Source organism: Gouania willdenowi, chromosome 18 (genome assembly GCF_900634775.1).
Source record: "Gouania willdenowi chromosome 18, fGouWil2.1, whole genome shotgun sequence".
NCBI classification, from domain to species: domain Eukaryota; kingdom Metazoa; phylum Chordata; class Actinopteri; order Blenniiformes; family Gobiesocidae; genus Gouania; species Gouania willdenowi.
In genome coordinates this window covers 10,656,704-10,675,699 of record NC_041061.1, presented here as the reverse complement: position 1 = coordinate 10,675,699, position 18,996 = coordinate 10,656,704, and the positions used below count along the sequence as shown (strand labels likewise).

At 37.1% G+C, this 18,996-nt stretch overlaps 1 protein-coding gene across 1 annotated transcript in view; it reads right to left on the bottom strand.

Annotated features, from left to right (window-relative positions):
* Positions 1–1,194: 1,194 nt before the first annotated feature.
* The window catches only part of arap2 (ArfGAP with RhoGAP domain, ankyrin repeat and PH domain 2), a 168,139-nt gene continuing 150,337 nt past the window's right edge, over positions 1,195–18,996 (bottom strand). Inside the window, exons 30-33 of the mRNA XM_028475240.1 lie at positions 8,946–8,981; positions 6,116–6,179; positions 1,449–1,517; positions 1,195–1,224 (exon numbers count right to left, since the gene is read on the bottom strand). Of these exons, the coding sequence (XP_028331041.1) occupies positions 1,195–1,224; positions 1,449–1,517; positions 6,116–6,179; positions 8,946–8,981 (199 nt within the window). The remainder of the gene's footprint in view (positions 1,225–1,448; positions 1,518–6,115; positions 6,180–8,945; positions 8,982–18,996) is intronic.

Below are 18,996 nucleotides of genomic sequence, written 5' to 3'. Positions count from 1 at the left end.
TTGCTTTTTTTAAAATCCTTTTTCTGCAACTTCACCAAACTTGCCATATTTTAACCTATTTTCATCACTTTTTTGCCATATTTTTGCTCCTTCTAATGCAATGTTGGCACATTACTCCCGTTTCTGCCACTTCATCACATTTTAATGTCTTTTCTGCACATTTTTTCCACTTCTAAGACCTTTTTTCCACTTAAAACACTTTCCACCACTTTTCCCACCTAATGCCACATATGTTGACCCATTATTGTTACTTTTAACCTCTTTTCACCATATTTTATGCTAATTTTTGCCAATTTAACCACATTCACGATTTGTCATGTCCATTATTGACCAGTTTGAACTAATTGTTCCAACTTCCAACCCCCTGCTATTTCTGCCACTTTCAAGCAAATACAGCAAAGCAAACACTTTGAACGCTTTTTACCACTTATTCTGTCAGTTTTTGGCCACTCTAACATCACAGATTCATAGAACAATGGTCCATTATTTTGCTGACTTTATGGATGAGCCCCAAAAATCTCTCTCTTTTATTCCCCCTTAAAGATGACCCTGTCTCCACATGACTGTTCTTCAGTGTTCATGTCTGTGTCTAACCACCTTCAGGTACAGTGGGGGTCCCTGGTCTCTGAAAGCTTCATTTTGGGGGTCATGGGCTGAAAAGGTTGAACACTACTGGTCTAATGGCTTGCATCAGTACAGGTCATGTGATTTTTCTGATGGTGTCACTCTTGACAAGCTTGCAGGCTAATTGCTACTTCCCGTAAGACAGAAACGAGTTTAATACAATCGCAAAGTAAAACAAGGTTAACATGGCTGCTTTTAAGTGTACCTGTACTCATGTTTACAACATCAATGCTTTATAAATCACCAACAAACAAATATTCATGTGAAATACACCTTAAAAGTATGTTTCTGAACAATTTCATTCAAGGGGGAAGAACTAATGGGGAGGAGCTGTTGTCGCCTAGCCTGAAGACGGTAATCATCACATTCTAGTGATTCCAAGGAGGAAATGACCACCAGAGATGTGTGTGACGATAAAACCAAAGTGGCTACCATTACATGGTGTTCCGTCTTGAGTTCTGACATGAAGTCTTGATGTTGTGAAGCATGAACTAATAGCAGACCGCTCAGACAGCCGCGTTATATCTACAAACTAGATCTCATCTCTGGTAATGGAGTTCATTGACGGGATTATGTGCCTTTACCTTGGACAACTACCACCTGATGGTCACCAGACAATCAAGTCAGGTCTCATTCTTCATCAAGACTCAAGTATCTCCAGAAGAGAAGGAATAGCTCTCCTTGCCATTGACCTTGCCTTGTTGACAAGGGTTCATGACGAAGTAGTATTTATTAGAGCTTGTAATTAAAGTTCACTCTCTACAGGTACCTTTTAAGCATTATGACCTAAAAGCTTTCACTTCATACTTTAGACACATCCTTACCTGTTTGCCATCTCTGAGGGGTTGAGCTGTGGGATACGCAGCTTCCTTTGAATTGAGATCCGAGCCAAACTGAACAGAGAGTCAACATCAGAAAAAAGCTAAAAAATTCAGGACAAATAACAAGAAAACAGCCTGTACCAGAAAGTAAGACTTCAATCTCAAGTGTAATATGGACTTGTGCAGAGTTTTCTGAGCTGGATTAAGAAAATAATGAAGGTCACCATGTTGGGATAACTACTGAATAGTTTTATGTGGCCCGTAGAGGTAAAGAACTGTCTTTATTTTGACAGAACCCTCATTTCATCACTTCAACGCCCTGTCATCTGACCTTTACACCCCTCACCAGCCACCCCTCCTTGTCTCAGCATGCGTTCCTCCAACTCTGGTTGCTAAGGCAACAGCCGAACCTTAGTGCACGCCAACAGGTAGAGGAAGAGAAACCAGGAGCGTCTACTTTATCTTCTGCCCTTCCCACTAGTCCTATGTCCTTCCCACAAGCCCCCACTGAGGAAGCCGTCAATCCCGATGCTTAACAGATTTGGAAGGAGAATCCTTATTTTCTAGTCGGGCTCTGCTTTGCTATGGATTTAGTGGTTAGAAATCTCTGAGCTTTCTCTACGGGAAAAGGACAAAAAAAAAAAAAAAAAAAAAGAAACTCTAACAAAATAAACACCGTGAAACACTCAGAGACGCCCCACATAAATTCCTTTGCCCCTTTAGATCAATCTCCCCAGCGTTGACAGCGTTGGCCTTTTTTACTGGTGAACCCAGACTAAGGCACTAAACAGCTTTTGCAGAGAAACTGTGATAAACAACAATGAAACACACACAGGTTTCTATAAGGCAGAGGATTGTGTGAAGGCCAAACTATCAACATTCATGTCAGCATTTAGAATAATAGCTAAAATGAGCAATAATACGTGTAGAATTGTTATACATAGTGTCTTTTTTGTTGTTTCCTTGTGTCTTTTTTGTGTTTTCAGAGTGTTTTTTTGTGTATACAGTATTTGTTAGAATGTTTTGTTGTCATTATGTCATGTTGTTATAATTTCTTGTTGTCGTTGTGTGTTTTCCTATCAGTTTGTTTGATTTTGCTGTTTTGTGTTTGAGTCATGTTGTGTATTTGTTGTGGTTTTGTTGTCATTTTCTACATTTTCTTTGACTTTGTGTTTTTTCATGTTATTGTTTTGTGTCTTTTCATCAGTTTGTTTGTTTTTTGTGTTTTATAAGTCAGTTTGTGTATATTGTTGCAATTTGGGGTTTTTGACGTCATGTTGTGCATATTTCTTGTGGTTTTGTTGTCATTCTGTATATTTTCTCTGATTTTGTGGATTTGTTTTGTAGTTTTGAGTGTTTTTGGAGTCTTTTTGTTTATCTTTGTTGTCGTTTTTTGTGGTTTTGTTGTCAATTCGTGAACTTTCTCTGGTTTTGTGGGCTTATTTTGTATATTTTCTCAGATTTTGGGGATTTGTTTTTTGTAGTCTGTGTGTTTGTTTTGTGTTTTATTAGTCATTTTGTGTGTATTTTGTTGCAATTTTGTGTATTTGAAGTCATTTTGTGTATATTTATTGCCAATATTTGAGGTTTTATTGTCATTTTGATTAATTTCTCTAATCTTGAGCGGGTTTTTTTGTTGTTTTGTATATTTTTATAGTCATTTTGTGTATTATTTCCCATCACCTAGTTCTAAGTGTTTTTTTGTTTTATGAGTCATTTTGTGTACATTTGCTGCCATTTTGTGTTCTTGAATTCATTTTGTGTATATTTTTTGTGGTTTTGTTGTCATATCAGTTTGTTTTTGTTGTTTTGTGTATTATGACAATTTTTTTCTATATTTGTTGAAGTCATTTTTCTATTTATTTGTTGTCCTTTTGTGTGTTTTTGTTGTCGTTTTGTAAATTTCTCCGTCATTTTGTATATTTTTTCTCTTATTATGCATTTTCTGTTGTCGCTTTGTGTGTTTTTGGTGCTCGTTTATTGTTATTTTGTCTGTTTTTAAAAGTCACAGTGAGTTAACTTTGGGTGCCACCAGCTGCCTATACGTACGTCTGCCATAGGTGAACAAAGTGCTAATGCTAATGAAATGTGCTGAGCACACATTACACGGGTGGGCAATCATACAATGTTCAGTTTGAGTCATTTGCTTTAAAAGTGTCAGAAAACAGACACGAGTATTTAATCTAATGAGGAAACAAGCAGGTATTTGAAGGAGGAAAATAAATGAGGGTTTATATGACACAGCGGTGGCTGCTCGCGCCGTGCTCGCTTTGCCTTGCATTATTTATGTGTTATGCTGTGTCAGCGACTGACAGCGACAACACTTAGCTCCATCTGGGAGCTAAGCACCACAATGTGATTGTTACAGTCGCCTTGACCTTATTCTCCCTGCTTTTCCTCATAAAGTGATTTATGTTATTGCTGCGTGACCTCAAAAACTTTCCCCTTCTTCATTTCTCTGTTTATGTATTTCCTCCGTGTACCGCACACAATAGAAATAGAAGATTTTGGAGGGAATATGATTTATCATATTTACTTGTTGGAAGATATGGATATTATGAGATTATTCCTTCGGCAGATCCTAAATGTGGAAGTGAAACAGAACACATACACTTTCAGCACTGCTTTGTTTGTCTTTGTTGTCATTCTGTATATTTTCTCTGATTTTGTGTGGAGTTGTTGTTTAGTGTGTTTTAGGAGTCATTTTGTGTATTTGCATGTTTGTTGTTGTTTAGCTTGTTTTGCATTTTTGAAGCCATTTTTTGTTGCTGTGTTTCATTGTCATTTTGTGTACATATCCTCTGATTTTGTGGATTTTTTTTTTGCTGTTGTTTTGTGTTTTATGAGTCATTTTGTGTTTCTTTCTTGCAATTTTGTGCTTTTGAGGTTGTCATTGTTTGTGGTTTTGTTGTCATTTTGTATAATTTATCTGAGTTTGTGGAGTTTTTGTTGTTGTTTTGTGTGTTTTTGCCGTCATTTTGTGTATATTTGTTGTCATTTTGTGTTTTTAAAGTCATTTTGTACATTTTCTTGGATTTTGTGGACATTTTTGTTGTCGTTTTGTGTGTTTTTGGAGTCATTTTGTTGTAATTTTTTGCGGTTTTGTTGTCATTTTGTATACGTTTTCAGATTTGGTGTGGGTGTTTTGTTGTCGTTTTGTGTATTTTGAATCATTTTATGTTTATTTGTTGCAATTTTGAAGTCATTTTTGTGCATATTTGTTGCTTTTTTGTGGATTTATTTGGTTTTTAAAGACATTTTGTATAATTTCTCTGATTTTGAGTGGGATTGTTGTTTCGTGTACTTCTGGATACATTCTGTTTGTTTTTATTTTAATTTTTGTGGTGCTGTTCTCATTTTGTAAATTTTCTCTGATTTTGTGGATTTTTTGTTGTTGGTTTTTTGTGTTTTCAGAGCTTTGTTGTAATTTTTTGTGGTTTGCTGTCATTTTGTAGAATTTCTCGTATTTTGTGTGGGGTTGTTGTTTTCTGTGTTTTTGGAGTCATTTTGTGTATTTTCCAAAGAATTTGTCACCTTGAGTCATTTTTGTGGTTCTGTTGTCATTTTGCATATTTTCTGAGTTTGTGGATGTTTTGCTGTTGTTTTTTTGTGTTTTGGAGCCACTTTGTGTATCTTTGTTGTCATTTTTTGTGGTTTTGTTGTTATTTTGTATCATTTCTTGTATTTTGTGTGGGGTTTTTGTTTTGTGTGTTTTTGGCGTCATTTTGTGTATATTTGTTGTAATTTTGTGTTTTTAAAGTCATTTTGTATATTTTCTTGGATTTTGTTGACTTTTTTGTTGTCGTTTTGTGTGTTTTTGGAGTCATTTTGTTGAAATTTTTTGCGGTTTTGTTGTCATTTTGTATACGTTTTCAGATTTGGTGTGGGTGTTTTGTTGTTGTTTTGTGTATTTTGAATCATTTTATGTTTATTTGTTGCAATTTTGAAGTCATTTTTGTGCATATTTGTTGCTTTTTTGTGGATTTATTTGGTTTTTAAAGACATTTTGTATAATTTCTTGTATTTTGTGTGGGGTTGTTGTTTTGTGTGATTTTTTTGTGTATTTTCCAAAGAATTTGTCGCCTTGAATCATTTTGTACATATTTCTTGTCATTTTTTGTGGTTCTGTTGTCATTTTGTATATTTTCTCTCTTTGTGGATGTTTTGCTGTTGTTTTTTGTGTTTTTGGAGCCTCTTTGTTGTCATTTTTTATAGTTTTGTTGTCATTTTGTATAATTTCTCGTATTTTGTGTGGGCTTGTTGTTGTTGTTTTGTGTGTTTTTGGAGTCATTTTGTGTATTTTCCAAACAACTTGTCGCCATGATCTCATTCTCCCTGCTTTTCCACATAAAGTGATTTATTTTATTGCTGCGCTTTCCCCTTCTTTCTCTGTTTATGTATTTCCTCCATGTACCAAACACAATAAAAATGGAAGATTTTGGAGGGAATATGATTTATCATATACACTTGTTGGAAGACATGGATATTATAAGATTATCTATTCCTTCAGCAAAACCCAAATGTGTGAGTGAAACAGGAAACATTCACTTTCAGCACTACTTTAGATACACAAAACTTCTACTTCTCCCAAAGTCAGTGTTTTGCGCCTAATTAGTCTCTTTTTTTTTTTTTTTTTTTCTCACTAACTTGTCCGTCAGACGATATCTCACCTTCATCGCCATGATGTCCATCACCCAGTTGACCTGCGTCTCCCTTTTCTCGCAGCAGAAATGCCTGAGGAGGACACCGCACACACATTTCCACCTCTTTAAAATAAAACGGGGATACCTCACTCATCACGTCAACGTGACTGAATATAGGTGCCGCCTGCAATAATTACACCCATCCGTCTTATGCGACGGTGATTACTGCTCCTAAGTAATCATCTATGATGATTTAGTTTGTGTAATACCCGTCTACGCTCTTGGTGAATTACAGTATTATAGTTTTGAGCTATTTCTGAAGGTGGCTATTATTGTCATGTACTGTACTAAAGAAGAGCTCGTGCAGAAAAGCTCATAAGAAAGATTGATGTGACAAATCGATTGAAGGTAAAAATGAATAAGTGTGTCGGGAAGTTTTCTTCACTTTGGTCCCGCACGTCAGCATCGGTGGCTAATGGAGGGTCATTCACGTCTTGGTGAAATAACTGATTTCATCCAGAATATAAAATAATTTATTGTTAGAGGAAAAAAACACAAGGATTATACAGTTTATATTATATTAGTCAGATTAATAGTTATGGAGTGTAAGAATCACCTTTAAAGGTAGAAAAAAGGTAATATTCAATTGATAAAATGCTCTAAAAGTACTTTTCTGAGGAATTTTACGCATTGATAGACAACTGAGGGGAATCATTCATTTTAATCTAGATGTGGCATAAAACTGTTGATTTTTTTTTGGGGGGGGGGTTTCTGCATAGCTTCCATGTTCTTTCTTTCATTTTTTGGTGTTAATTACATTTTTTTAGTGCTTTTAATCATCATTTTCATTGATTTTGTGTTTATTTACGAATACAGACAACACAAACGTGTTCAACTTTTTTTTTACGAGTCTGGAGCTGTTACTAAAACATCTGAATCTTCTTTTCAAAATATTATTTAAGTATTACATTATAGTATGTAAGTAAAACTACTAGACCACACAAACTACAGGTCTAGAATATAGTGAACTGTGACAAAATGTTATTAAAGTGATCCTATCAGTAGCTGCCTTTCCATCAGCATTGGAAACACGCAAAATGTAAATGGCAAAAAAAAAAAAGAAACATTCAAATATCGCTAAAAAGTTTTTACGCTTTCATGAGGAGGTTTTTCAGATGTTTCGATATTGAAATGTGTCGCAAACGCGCAACGGAAACACTTTTTCCACAATTACAACATGTCACAGGACATGAAGTACTGGTCACATGACCACTTGTCACCGAGAAAACATGGTGCGGTACATGTGGACAGAAGAAGAGACCCAGACATTTCTTAGTATATTATATATATATATATATATATTGCAAATTATTACTGCCACATTTAAGGTGCGTTCACACCAAACGCGACCGCAGCGCTGCAGTAGCTTCCATCGCCCCTGATGTGTCGCTTGCACATAGCGGTGCTTTTTGGTCACTCCATCGCTCCAATGACGCGATCACCAGGGAACAATGTGTGTGTGTGTGTGTGTGTGTGTGTGTGTGAGAGAGGGTTGATCACTTATTTTCCGTCTTGCTCCACTTTTACGGTATAAATGATCATCTTACGGAGATATTAAAGGATGACTTCACTCAGAATGTGTGTGATCAATAGTTACCGTGGTTTTCAAGAAGTTAACCACTTTAATTTTGCCCTACTAATTTGAGGAAGCCGTACATCCTCCGCTGCAGCCGTCTGCACTGTGGTGGGAGGGAGCAGGGAGGGGCTGCAGCCTCCGCTCTACAGACAGTGAAGGACGAGGGATTTGTCGCTTAAGTCACTTAAAAAGTTCATATTTTTCAATTTTGAGCGGAGATAACTTGAGGTCGCGTCATTTACATTGATTTTAATGTAATCGAGTTGCTTCAGTCGCGTTAGGTGTTGAACGCGACTTTAGACGTGAAACAACAAAGGAGTATTATAGAGTATTATAAGGAGGTTCTGAGCGTCCATCTTCCTGCAGCAAAGTCTCGCGGGATGAGATTTAGTTACAAGGCTCCAAAACGACCTTCGCAATTATGCTTTAAGTTTATTTAAAGCATAATTGCGTTATTTTGCATTATTTTGCAACAAAACTGTTATGGAAACACATCTGTCTAGTCCTCGGTAAGATGGCGGCCTAAGTGGAGCCATTTTCGTATCATAATGCACATTCGACTGGTAAAGGTAAGACTGAGTTTAGTTATGACCATCAACCAACTAAACCTCCAGTGTTTTACAAGATCTTTTGATAGAGCGTGCAATCAAAGTTTAGGTACAAGTACCTTTTATTACAGTGAGAGTTAAAATTATATTTTAACCAATTAAATAACCAATAAAAAGTACTGGTCATTATAATATAGGACTTTATCTTGGGTAAATCATTGTGTACGACTCTAATTTGTCATGTACTGTCATATTTTGATGACAACTACAGGTACGTTTTTATTGAGTTTATTACATTGTGTAGAAAAGTGACCCAAAATGAGTGATACAGTAGTGTTTCGTTCTCTAAACTTCTAGAAACCTCAGGTCTTCTAGTTTGGACTTTAAAACATTTAAAAGGAATATCTGCATTTGTTGTCTAAGGTTGACCCTGCATGTCGTGCAATATGTATAATTCCATGAACATATAGGCCAAAATAATGGACAACACTGAATACCTGATTTAGGCTAAAACTGAACATTACTAATTTAATTTAGACGTCCCTTTGTGGACACAAAACCACATCACACGTCATGCAATAAAAGCCAACATAATAATAGCAACACAAAGGAAAAGGTTTGGTTTTGTTTTTAGAGATGCTTTATCATAATCACACATTTACATGTAACTCACCATTGTTGTTTGTCAGTGTTGACGGTGAAGCCCCAGCTACAAAAGGTAAAACACAAACAATGTTGAACAAAGCGAAGCCATAAACTTTGACCTGTTTTTGATTTAATATTTAGCAACATTTCTGGTACATTTCAGGAACTTCAATCTGGCAATATTTAAAAATATAAGCTTTTTATGGAAATATTTTATTGGAATTAACAGGAAACTGGGAGTAATTTTAAAAAACTGATGCTGATATTTTAGATAATGGTAAACATATATTTTCCCAAATATATTTAACACCCCTGTTAAGGGCCAATCTTCATTTTTATTTTTATTTTCCGCTAATTCCCATGGAATGTTTCAATTTTTGAACTGAGTTTTGCAACCCTAGTTAAAATGTTCATCTTTTTTTTTAAATCAGATTATTTTGAATGGATTCTAATATTTATGTTTGGATATGATACAGTTATTTAAAATTACTTTAAATTTCTGGTTAGTTCATGGAAAAAACTCCAATTATAAAGATAAAACCAAAGTTAAGAGGGAAAAGTGATAAACAGCTAGTTGTAAACTTATTGAATAGATTATTACCCTGTCTCTGCTGAGGTTTGATTTTTTTTTTTTTTTTTTTTTTTGTAAAGATGTCGTAAAATTTTAAAAATAGCCAAAAAAAAAAAAAAAAAAAACAACGTCGGGATGTCAAAACCATTAAAATGTTGTCCGAAGCTGTCAGATCAATGACGCTGGGGGAGAAAATCACTTTTTATTTTCCTCTGGAATGGAAATAATTATGTAAAGTTTCTTTCAATTTGTACTTAGACGTGTGCTTGGCATCCGTCACTGGGGAGAGGTCGATGAAGGTAAGAAGAAAAAAAAAAAAGTGAAGTTCATTCCAAATGCATGGAATTAATTAGGTTAATTATGGTGCACTTTTCACTCGCATGTTTATGGATGAGCTGGCATCAATATGCTCCAGGACAGGGTGTGCAAAAAAAAAAAAAAAACAGCATATGGTGGTGTATAGGTGGTGCAGGCCCAAAACCAGTGGGAGTAGAAGATGCAAGGTGTCCATTGTCATCAGGATGGCTTTAAAGACAGATGCAGGTAAGGTGAATGTTACGTAATTGCAGTATTTAAAGAGATCTTCTTCCCACACTAGGTTGGCACATACTGTAGTTAAAAGCACGCATATCCGTGTAGCGTGTCGGCTAACGTGCGCACACAGGCGTGAGAAGGTGAATAGACCACCTGTCTGGAGAAAACTCATCCCCTGAAACCTTTTACAGGAGCGGCTGGAAAGGAGGGAAGAACAAAGACGGAGACGGAGAGCCCAACGCCTGGAGCGCCACTGCTGTGAGTTAAGACGGCTAATCCGACCCCCACAGTCGACTGCTCAGCCATAATGAGGCACCGGAGCATTGACTCTCTGCGTTCTCCACGGCGCGCATCGTCTTTATTTCGCTATTCACCATTAGCGCTTCTCCCGCGGCCCACTCACCGTATATGTAACATGTTTCTGAAGGATAGCATAAGGTGAACAGCAACACTCACTCAGTGGAGTTTTCTACACTTCACCTGACTCTGATTTTACATCATCATCGACATTGGACGGATATCACGTAAATTACTTCCTGAAACAGAAATGAAACTTGAATTATCATTTTTTTTTAATTGATATAGACAAAATCCTGGCAAAATGGCAATATGACATGGAATATACGCACGCTCGCATACGGATTCTTTCTATAAACGGACGGTTGAATATCAGAGGTGAAAGTAATGGATTACAAGTACTCACATTACTGTAATTTAGTTGTTTTTATGGGCACGTTTTGGAGTATATTTCTAAAATACGAACTTGTACTTAAGTTCGTAATTTGTTACATTTCTTTACCCAACCGTTATGTTTATTTATTTATTTTTTTACCCAGGCGAAAGCCACAGCCCCCCCCCCCCCACCAGCATCCCGAGCTGACAGGAGCCCCCCAATGCTCAACCCAACAGGAGAGCAGGCGCAAGAGCGAAGGAGGAGGGGGGGGGGGAGGAAGAGACAGGCCACCCAGACGTGCACGGGGGGGGGGCAGGAGAGCAACATCAAACAGCCCAGGGACAACAAGAAGTTTAGAGTTCATGCTATAATTGCAGCCTAATATTTTTTATTTTTTATTGAATTCAATACCTTGTTATTTTATACAGATGCCTTTATAGGAAATCAATTAAGATCCAACTGTGCAAGATGTGGTCTCTTCCTTTTTCAGTTTATACATGAGATGTTTACTGTATGCAAGGGAACCACGGCAACGATTTATCACCAAAAAATAAACTTGAGTACTATTTATTTCAGCTATTTCTCACTTGAACTTGAGTATTTTATGTATGACTTACTTGTACTCAGTGTTTGGAATAACGGCGTTTTTTTTTCAGCAACGGGGTAATCTAACTAATTACTTTTTACACCGTTACTGAACGTTAAATGCGGTACATTACATGCATTGATTGAATAAACTGTTATATGAAAGCATCCCTGGCTTCTTACACAGCTGTAGTGAGGAGGTGGGTTCAAAACAAGGTGAGCGATTGTGATTGGCTAAGGCGGCGTCATGTTTCATGGTCGCCAATCAGAGCCAATCACAACCTCTACAGATTGGATGAAACAGCAGAGATGGTGAGCGTGGGGCAGTCCAATGAAAAGTTGTCATTTTTAAGGTGACGATACAAACACTACTTTAAATTAATTGTGGTCAAAAACAAGAACGTACATGTGAAGTGTTCATTATATCCAGGAGTGAAGACTTTGTCCACATCCGTTGTAAGCAACTCAAATTTAATGAAGCACCTCACAATGACACACGCAGCTAAAAAAAAAATTTTTTTAACAGTAACGCAAATAGTTACTTTCCTTGGCAATGAGTTACTTTTATTATAGAGTAATTTAATTACTAACTCAGTTACTTTTTGGAACAAGTAGTAACTATAACTATTGACTTTTTTAAAGTAACGTTCCCAACACTGCTTGTACTTGAGTACAATTTCTATCAAGTAACAGAATTTCTACTTTAGTCGGATATATCAGCACTATATATACTGTATACTAGGGATGTAACGATTAATCGTAAGGCAGTTAAAAATCAATTCATAGGTATCACGGTTGATATCGATTTTCTGAAAATAGAATCGCAGTACTTTTTTTAACCACAAGTGTAGGCGGCGGGCGGAGTCTGCTAATACTTTCTTTCTGGCCGTCTTTTACTCTTAAATATGTTAATAAATGATTCATTGCCCCTTTAGCACCGAAAGAATATCTGTAATATTACTTGAATATCTGTAAAAGTCACGTTTTTCTATTAGCTCTGTCTGCTAGCATAGCTTCTCTTCTTCACTGCAAGAAATTCTGCATGCCAACCGACCACTGTGTTACCAGCGCCCTCTGCTGGTCCAAACAAATATGACGTAAATCAGTGTAATCAGTTTTTTTTTTTTTAAAGTCCAATTGTTAAGGCACAAAATACATTTTCAGTTGCACTTTTAAAAGAAAAAGAACTATTATGCAGTTTTTCATTGTTTATTATAGAACCAGAATTTAAATTAATAGGCTTCAATTTCATTTCTATTATTCCTTTATTTATGTCATTCAAGATTTATTTTTAGTTAAATTGCATTGTTTTGAATAGTTCATCAAGGGATTCTTTTGACAATGAAATACAAAAGGAAAATAATACAGTATTTTCTAGTTTTTTTCCCAAAAAAAAAAGTTTGTCTACAGTCCCATTTTGTAAAATAAATCGTGAGAGAATCGTATCGTGAACCCAGTATCGTGAATCGAATCGTATCGGGAGTTGAGTGAATCGTTACATCCCTACTGTATACTTCTGTTAAATACATAGTACGGCTGGAACAATACGCTGAGTAAATGATGCGATAGACGATAACAGGCTCGCGTCAATACCATACAATATTTAAAAAAATAAAAAAAAAAAAAAAAAAAAACAGTTGGAAAAACAACCATCCTTTTACTTTGGCTAACTCTAGACATACTTATACACTTTTGGGAATAAACTTTTCAACTCAAAAGGAATATTGTTGTTAGTTTTTTGAGTATTTTGGGAAAAATCAGGTTAAGTTAAACACAAATTTGCCAAAAACATGCAACAACTCCTTATAGAAAAGCAACGTCTTAAACCCCAATTTAGTGCAGCGGAGGCAGCGAAGCTAATCACAACCCGCTGAGTGGCCCTGGTGGCAATTTAAAACTTTATTGATAAGAATGTCACTTAATTGCTTTTCCACGTAAAGAAAAGATATTTGACGGCGTTTAAAGAGGGATTTATGTTCGCCCACAGATATAATGAAATACCACACCGTGATAAGATTCCCCAGCACATATCTATCCCCAACAGACGCCTTGATGGGCTTGGAGCTTCATCAGCAGGTGTTTTAGTGCTGACGAGTCACAAATAAAAACACACATTATTTGTATTTATTAAGTGCAGCAGGACCAAATGATGCCAAAGAAAACAGGCCTAAACTCTACGGGTGTTTTTAAGCCACACATAAATGATATAAAGATCTCAAAAACACTTGGTCTGTTAAATAAAACAAAAATATTTACTGAATTACAATTCTTTGTTTACAATTTATTGTACTTTGATACTACCAAATATGACATACCGTGTAGAACTCTGGGGAACCACTGTTAAAACCAGAATAAATGATATTGTTTTATTGCCAAAAAAAAAAAAAAAGGCTGTACGATTGATAAACAAAGCAGTATATTATGACCATACACATCTATTATTTGTTAAATCAAAACCTGTGAAATGTAAATATATTGTTTATTATAAAATAACACAGAAAATGTTCAAAGCTAAAATGAATGCTTTTCCAGGGACCTTTCAGCTTTAGTCAAATTAAAGACTTTTTATTGTCAATTGAAATTTTATTTAAGAAAATTGGGGGAAAAAACACCACATCAATTAGATAGGGTTAGGGTACATTTTTCCCAGTGTCTATTATAGATGTGCAACTGGTGGACCCCAAATTAAACACACAAAAACACATAAAATGACAGTAAAATACACAAAAAAAACAGACTAAAATAATCAAAATCACTTCAAAAACACACACAAGATGACTAGAAAAATAGCCAGAAATCTATAAAACAACAACCAAAATACAAAAAAATTTAAAACCATTAACAACAATCTTCGCGAGACAGGCAATTTTCGTTAACTGTACATTTCCCCATGCTGTTGAAAGCAACTATGTCACTGCTTTGTAGTAGTTCCGCTGTCGTGATTGCGCAATATTGCGGTAAATTATGTATGAATGTTACTATTTATTTTGAAATGTGAGACTAGCTACAATCATAAAATCATACTTATGTGTTCAAATTTAAGACTTTTGAAACATTGATTTCAAGGGGCAGTATTATGAAAAAAATCACTTTATAATGGTTTTGCTACAGTGATATATATTTATTTAGACTCATTCAGAGGGCCAAAGTTGTTGGCCTCCCTTGTTATTCCACATTTTGTAAAAAGTCAGCTCCAAACGGGTGAGTTGGAATTTTCTCAGTTTGTGACATCACAACACTGAAACTCCTCCTCCTGATAATCCTGGCTCCTCCTACCCTATAAAAATGTGAGCTACTCCCTCTCATACTATCTCACAGGTAAAACTAACATAGCAAAAGCAGGTTGATATTACAGTTAATATCACAGTTAATATATTTACGTTCAGTATATAGATTATCCAGTATATAGATAAACCGAAGAGCGCTCGCAACCAGTTTCATTTTTAGTAGCCGTTATACCACCTTGTAGCGACTTTATGGGATGATCTGACATGTTTGTGACCCAATGCAACGCAGCGGTTGGACAAAACAATGGACTATCGCCTTAAATTGACTAGTTCTGTGGTTAGAAGTGGTGAGGAGGACAAGAAAGCAGCCTGGCATCTCATGTGAGTGCTTGAAACAGCTGATAGTTGAGAGTTTACTTCCCTGTGGCGCAGCGCGTGCGGACACAATCAGTTCCATTTTTAGTGGCCGTTACACCGCCTTGTATTGCCTTTATGGAATGATCTGACATGTTTGTGACCCAAAAAACAATGGACTATCGTCTTAAATGGACTACTTCTTCTTCAGAGGAGAAGGAAGACTGATAATGATTTACTGCTGCCGTGATGCCCACTCATGTACTGTATATGCATGAAGGCCCAAAAAACAGCCAATTTTTAGGAGCACTCTGAAAGTCACCTTTCAGAGGGCTAAAACTCCAGAAAACAGACGAGTTTGGGAAAACAAACCTCAAATACTATGTTGTTAGGGTTCTTAAAAGAATTGGAGATGGGTGAAAAATGGCATAATACTGGACCTTTAAGACATTTTAATGACAATTAAGGTCTTATTTTTAGATTCATGCCTTGTAAGGTTTCAAAAATACTTCTATTTACAGAGCAGCAAATACAGCCTAAGAGATCAATTTATGTTTATTTTACCAAAAGGAAGATTAGAACTAAAACGAAGATTTCTAGGGGTTAAATTGTGAAATAATGTTGATAAAAAAATAAAAATGAGTGACACTTTATTTTCAAAATAAAAATGTCAATATATTTTAGAGTTATCTGAAGAAGTAGAAAAATGTTTGTGTTCTTTGTTAATTTTTTTTAAAGTTTAAAGTTTTTTTTGCATCATTTGAATAAAGGCGACTCAAATGTACTGTGCGTGGTAACTTGAATTTATGTTATGATTCATGTTGGGCATATCAGCATTTTTGCTTCTGCCTGTTTCAGTCTTGTTATATATTTTTAAATTATGATTTACGCTTGAACATTTTTCTTGTTAGACTGAAAAAAATAAGTAAACTGCAACTGAAAGTGAAAAACAGTGGTTAGGTCCTCTTAAGGATTCACATTCGTTTCAGCAGCCGCTGCCACGCAGGCGGTCGTGTCCACACTTTAACACCTGGAGCTAAGAAAAAGCTAATTTGGTCAGGCTAATGGCTTCACGGCCTCTCCAAGCAGCAGGTAGTTGTTGAGCAGCAGAGAAGGAGATTTCATTGCTACATTAAAGAGAAAACTCCCTCAGTGCAAGGAAGATTTCCTTTTTAGGATTATTTGTAAATTGGAAGCTTTGTCATATGATTTATTTAGTTTAGAACATATGTGTCAAACTCAAGGCCCGCGGACCAAATGTGGCCCGCCACGTCATTTTATGTGGCCCGCGAGAGCATAAAAGGTCTGAGTGTCTAAAAAAATAGGTCAAAAGCGTGCTTTGACCAAAAACTACATTTCCCACAATGCCTGTCGACTGTGATACCCGCGCGGTCACGGCTCCCCGCCACTACACGGCAGTGTTTTCACGTCAATGCCAACAAGTGGAATTGAGAGTTAAATAATGAATCCAAAATGTCCAGGAAGAGAAAAGTTGATGGAGATAGAAGACTGTTTCAAGAAAGATGGGAAGGTGAATACTTGTTTGTGCTTCAAGGAGAAAGACCAGTATGTCTTTTGTGTTACGAGGCGGTCGGTTGTCAAAGAGTACAATCTACGCCGGCATTTTGACACCAAACACGGAGCTAAGTTCGCCAAAGCTAGCCTTCAAGAAAAGCAACAACTTGCCCAAGAATTAAAAGCCAAACTGCGGTCGCCAAAAACAATGCGGCAGTGAAAGCTAGCTTTATTGTGGCTGAAGAAATCGCCCAAGCTTCCAAGTCTTTTTCAGAGGGAGCGTTTTTGAAGCAGTGCATGCTGAAGGTCTGTGAGCAGGTGTGTCCCGACCAGATACAGACTTTTAAAAATGTCAGTTTATCAAGAAACACTATCGAGGACCGAGTTACGGAACTAGCAGAAAACCTTGCAACGCAGCTGGCTGAGGAGACACGCAGCTACACAGCTTTTTCATTAGCTGTTGATGAAAGCACAGGTAACACCGATAAATGGACTAAAATGGTAAATGGACTTGATTTATATAGCGCTTTATCACCACAATGAAGCAGTCTCAAAGCGCTTTACATATCAGCTCATTCACCCAATCACTCTCACATTCACACACCAATGGGACAGGACTGGTGTGTGAGGCGCTAGTCGACCACTGGGAGCAACTTAGGGTTCAGTGTCTTGCCCAAGGACACTTCGACACATCGTCAGATACTGGGATCGAACCCCCAACCTCTCGATCAGAAGACGACCCACTACCACCTGAGCCACGGTCGCCCATAACATACAGCGCAGTTATCAATTTTTCTTAGAGGCGTGAAGTTGGATCTCTCTGTCACTGAGGAGCTGTTGGATGTAGCTGCAATGCATGGGACCACGACGGGACAGGACATTTTTGATGTGGTGGAGAAGTCCATAAGTAAAAATGCACTGCCCTGGGAAAACTTGGTGGGATTAACTACAGACGGTGCACCGGCAATGTGTGGAGGAAAAGTGGGCTTGGTTGAACTAATGAAGGGGAAAAGGCAAAAAATGAACTGTAAAACGCCTCTGATAACATATCATTGCATTATCCATCAAGAAGCTTTGTGTGGGAAGGTGCTGGGGATGAATGACATAGTGACCACGGTCATGAAAACAGTGAACTTCATTCGGGTGTGTGGCCTGAATCACCGTCAGTTCCAGCTGTTTTTACAGGAGATGGGCTCGGAGCACGGGGATGTGCCGTACCATACAGAAGTAGGAGCAAAGTCCTCAAAAGATTTTTTGAGCTCAGGGAAGACATTGCTGTTTTTATGCAGAGTAAAGGAAAACCCTTGTCTGAACTGTCAGAACCAAAGTGGCTGTGTGACTTTGCTGTGTTGTGTGACATAACCCAGCATCTCGCCCAACTGAATCAGAAGCTGCAGGGACGCAAACAAGTCATCACGCAGATGTCCGACACGATCACGGCTTTTCAGCGTAAACTGGACCTATGGATGTGCCAAGTGAAACAGGACAATCTTCCCCACTTTCCTGTCTGTCAGAGCATGTCAGCCTCATTTACAGGGACATTTTCATGTGCTCAGTTGGCTACCAAACTGAGCAGGTTAAAGACTGAGTTTGATCTGCGCTTCTCTGACTTCAGAGCACAGCAGCCTGGCTTTGCCATCTTTGCCAATCCTTTCACCACCGACGTCCGCACTGCACCCCAACACCTTCAGATGGAGTTAATTGAGCTTCAAAGCGACAGTGGCCTGAGAGCAAAGTTCCAGGATGCTGCAATCCAAGACTTTTACTGTCTGCTGCCCCCTGGTCTGATGCCGCAGCTTCAACTTCATGCTGCCCGTGTTCTGTCCATGTTTGGGAGCACCTATCTGTGCGAACAGATCTTTTCAATAATGAATCTGAACAAAAACAAGCACAGATCACGCCTCACTGATGACAACCTCCATGCTGTTCTACGGATTGCCTCAGACATTGAAACACTGGTAACGGGAAAACGGTGTCAAACATCTGGTCAGAAAACACACAGGTAAGCATTTAAAAAAACAAAAAAAAAAACTTAATTGGAATATAATAAAATGTAATTCAACCAAGAAGAAGAATAGTTAAACTCTGTGTGCAATTTAATGATTGTGCTTGCATTTTGTTTTGTGTTTATTTTCAGAACATGATCAATGGATGGTAGAGAGTGGATCCACCTGGTGTGTTCAAGGACAGGCAGCATCTCCTCATCAAAAACTAACCGAAAAACTTGACCAATATAGTTGTGAACTGAGTCAACCTTTATTTTGTTATTCCATATTATTTGTATGTGTAGCTGCTGTTGCAATTATTTGGTGTTTGCAGTTTTTTATGTATGTATGCAGACAAATTATTGTAATCAAACCATCAGTTGGATGCAAGGCTGTGTGCAGCCTTTTTTTTTTTTGTAAAATGCTACATCTGTCATACATGTTCTTAGCAGCTCACAATTTTTGATTTTGCAGTAATTCAGCCCATTTTAACTTTGACAAAAACGTTTTGAATAAAGTTAATGTCATAACTTGTGTTTGATGTTATTTTTTTTTATTCACTTGGATAGTTTGATCCATGATTGATGGAGTTATCTGGGTTTCATAACCTGACAAATTAAAAGGATTTATGTTTT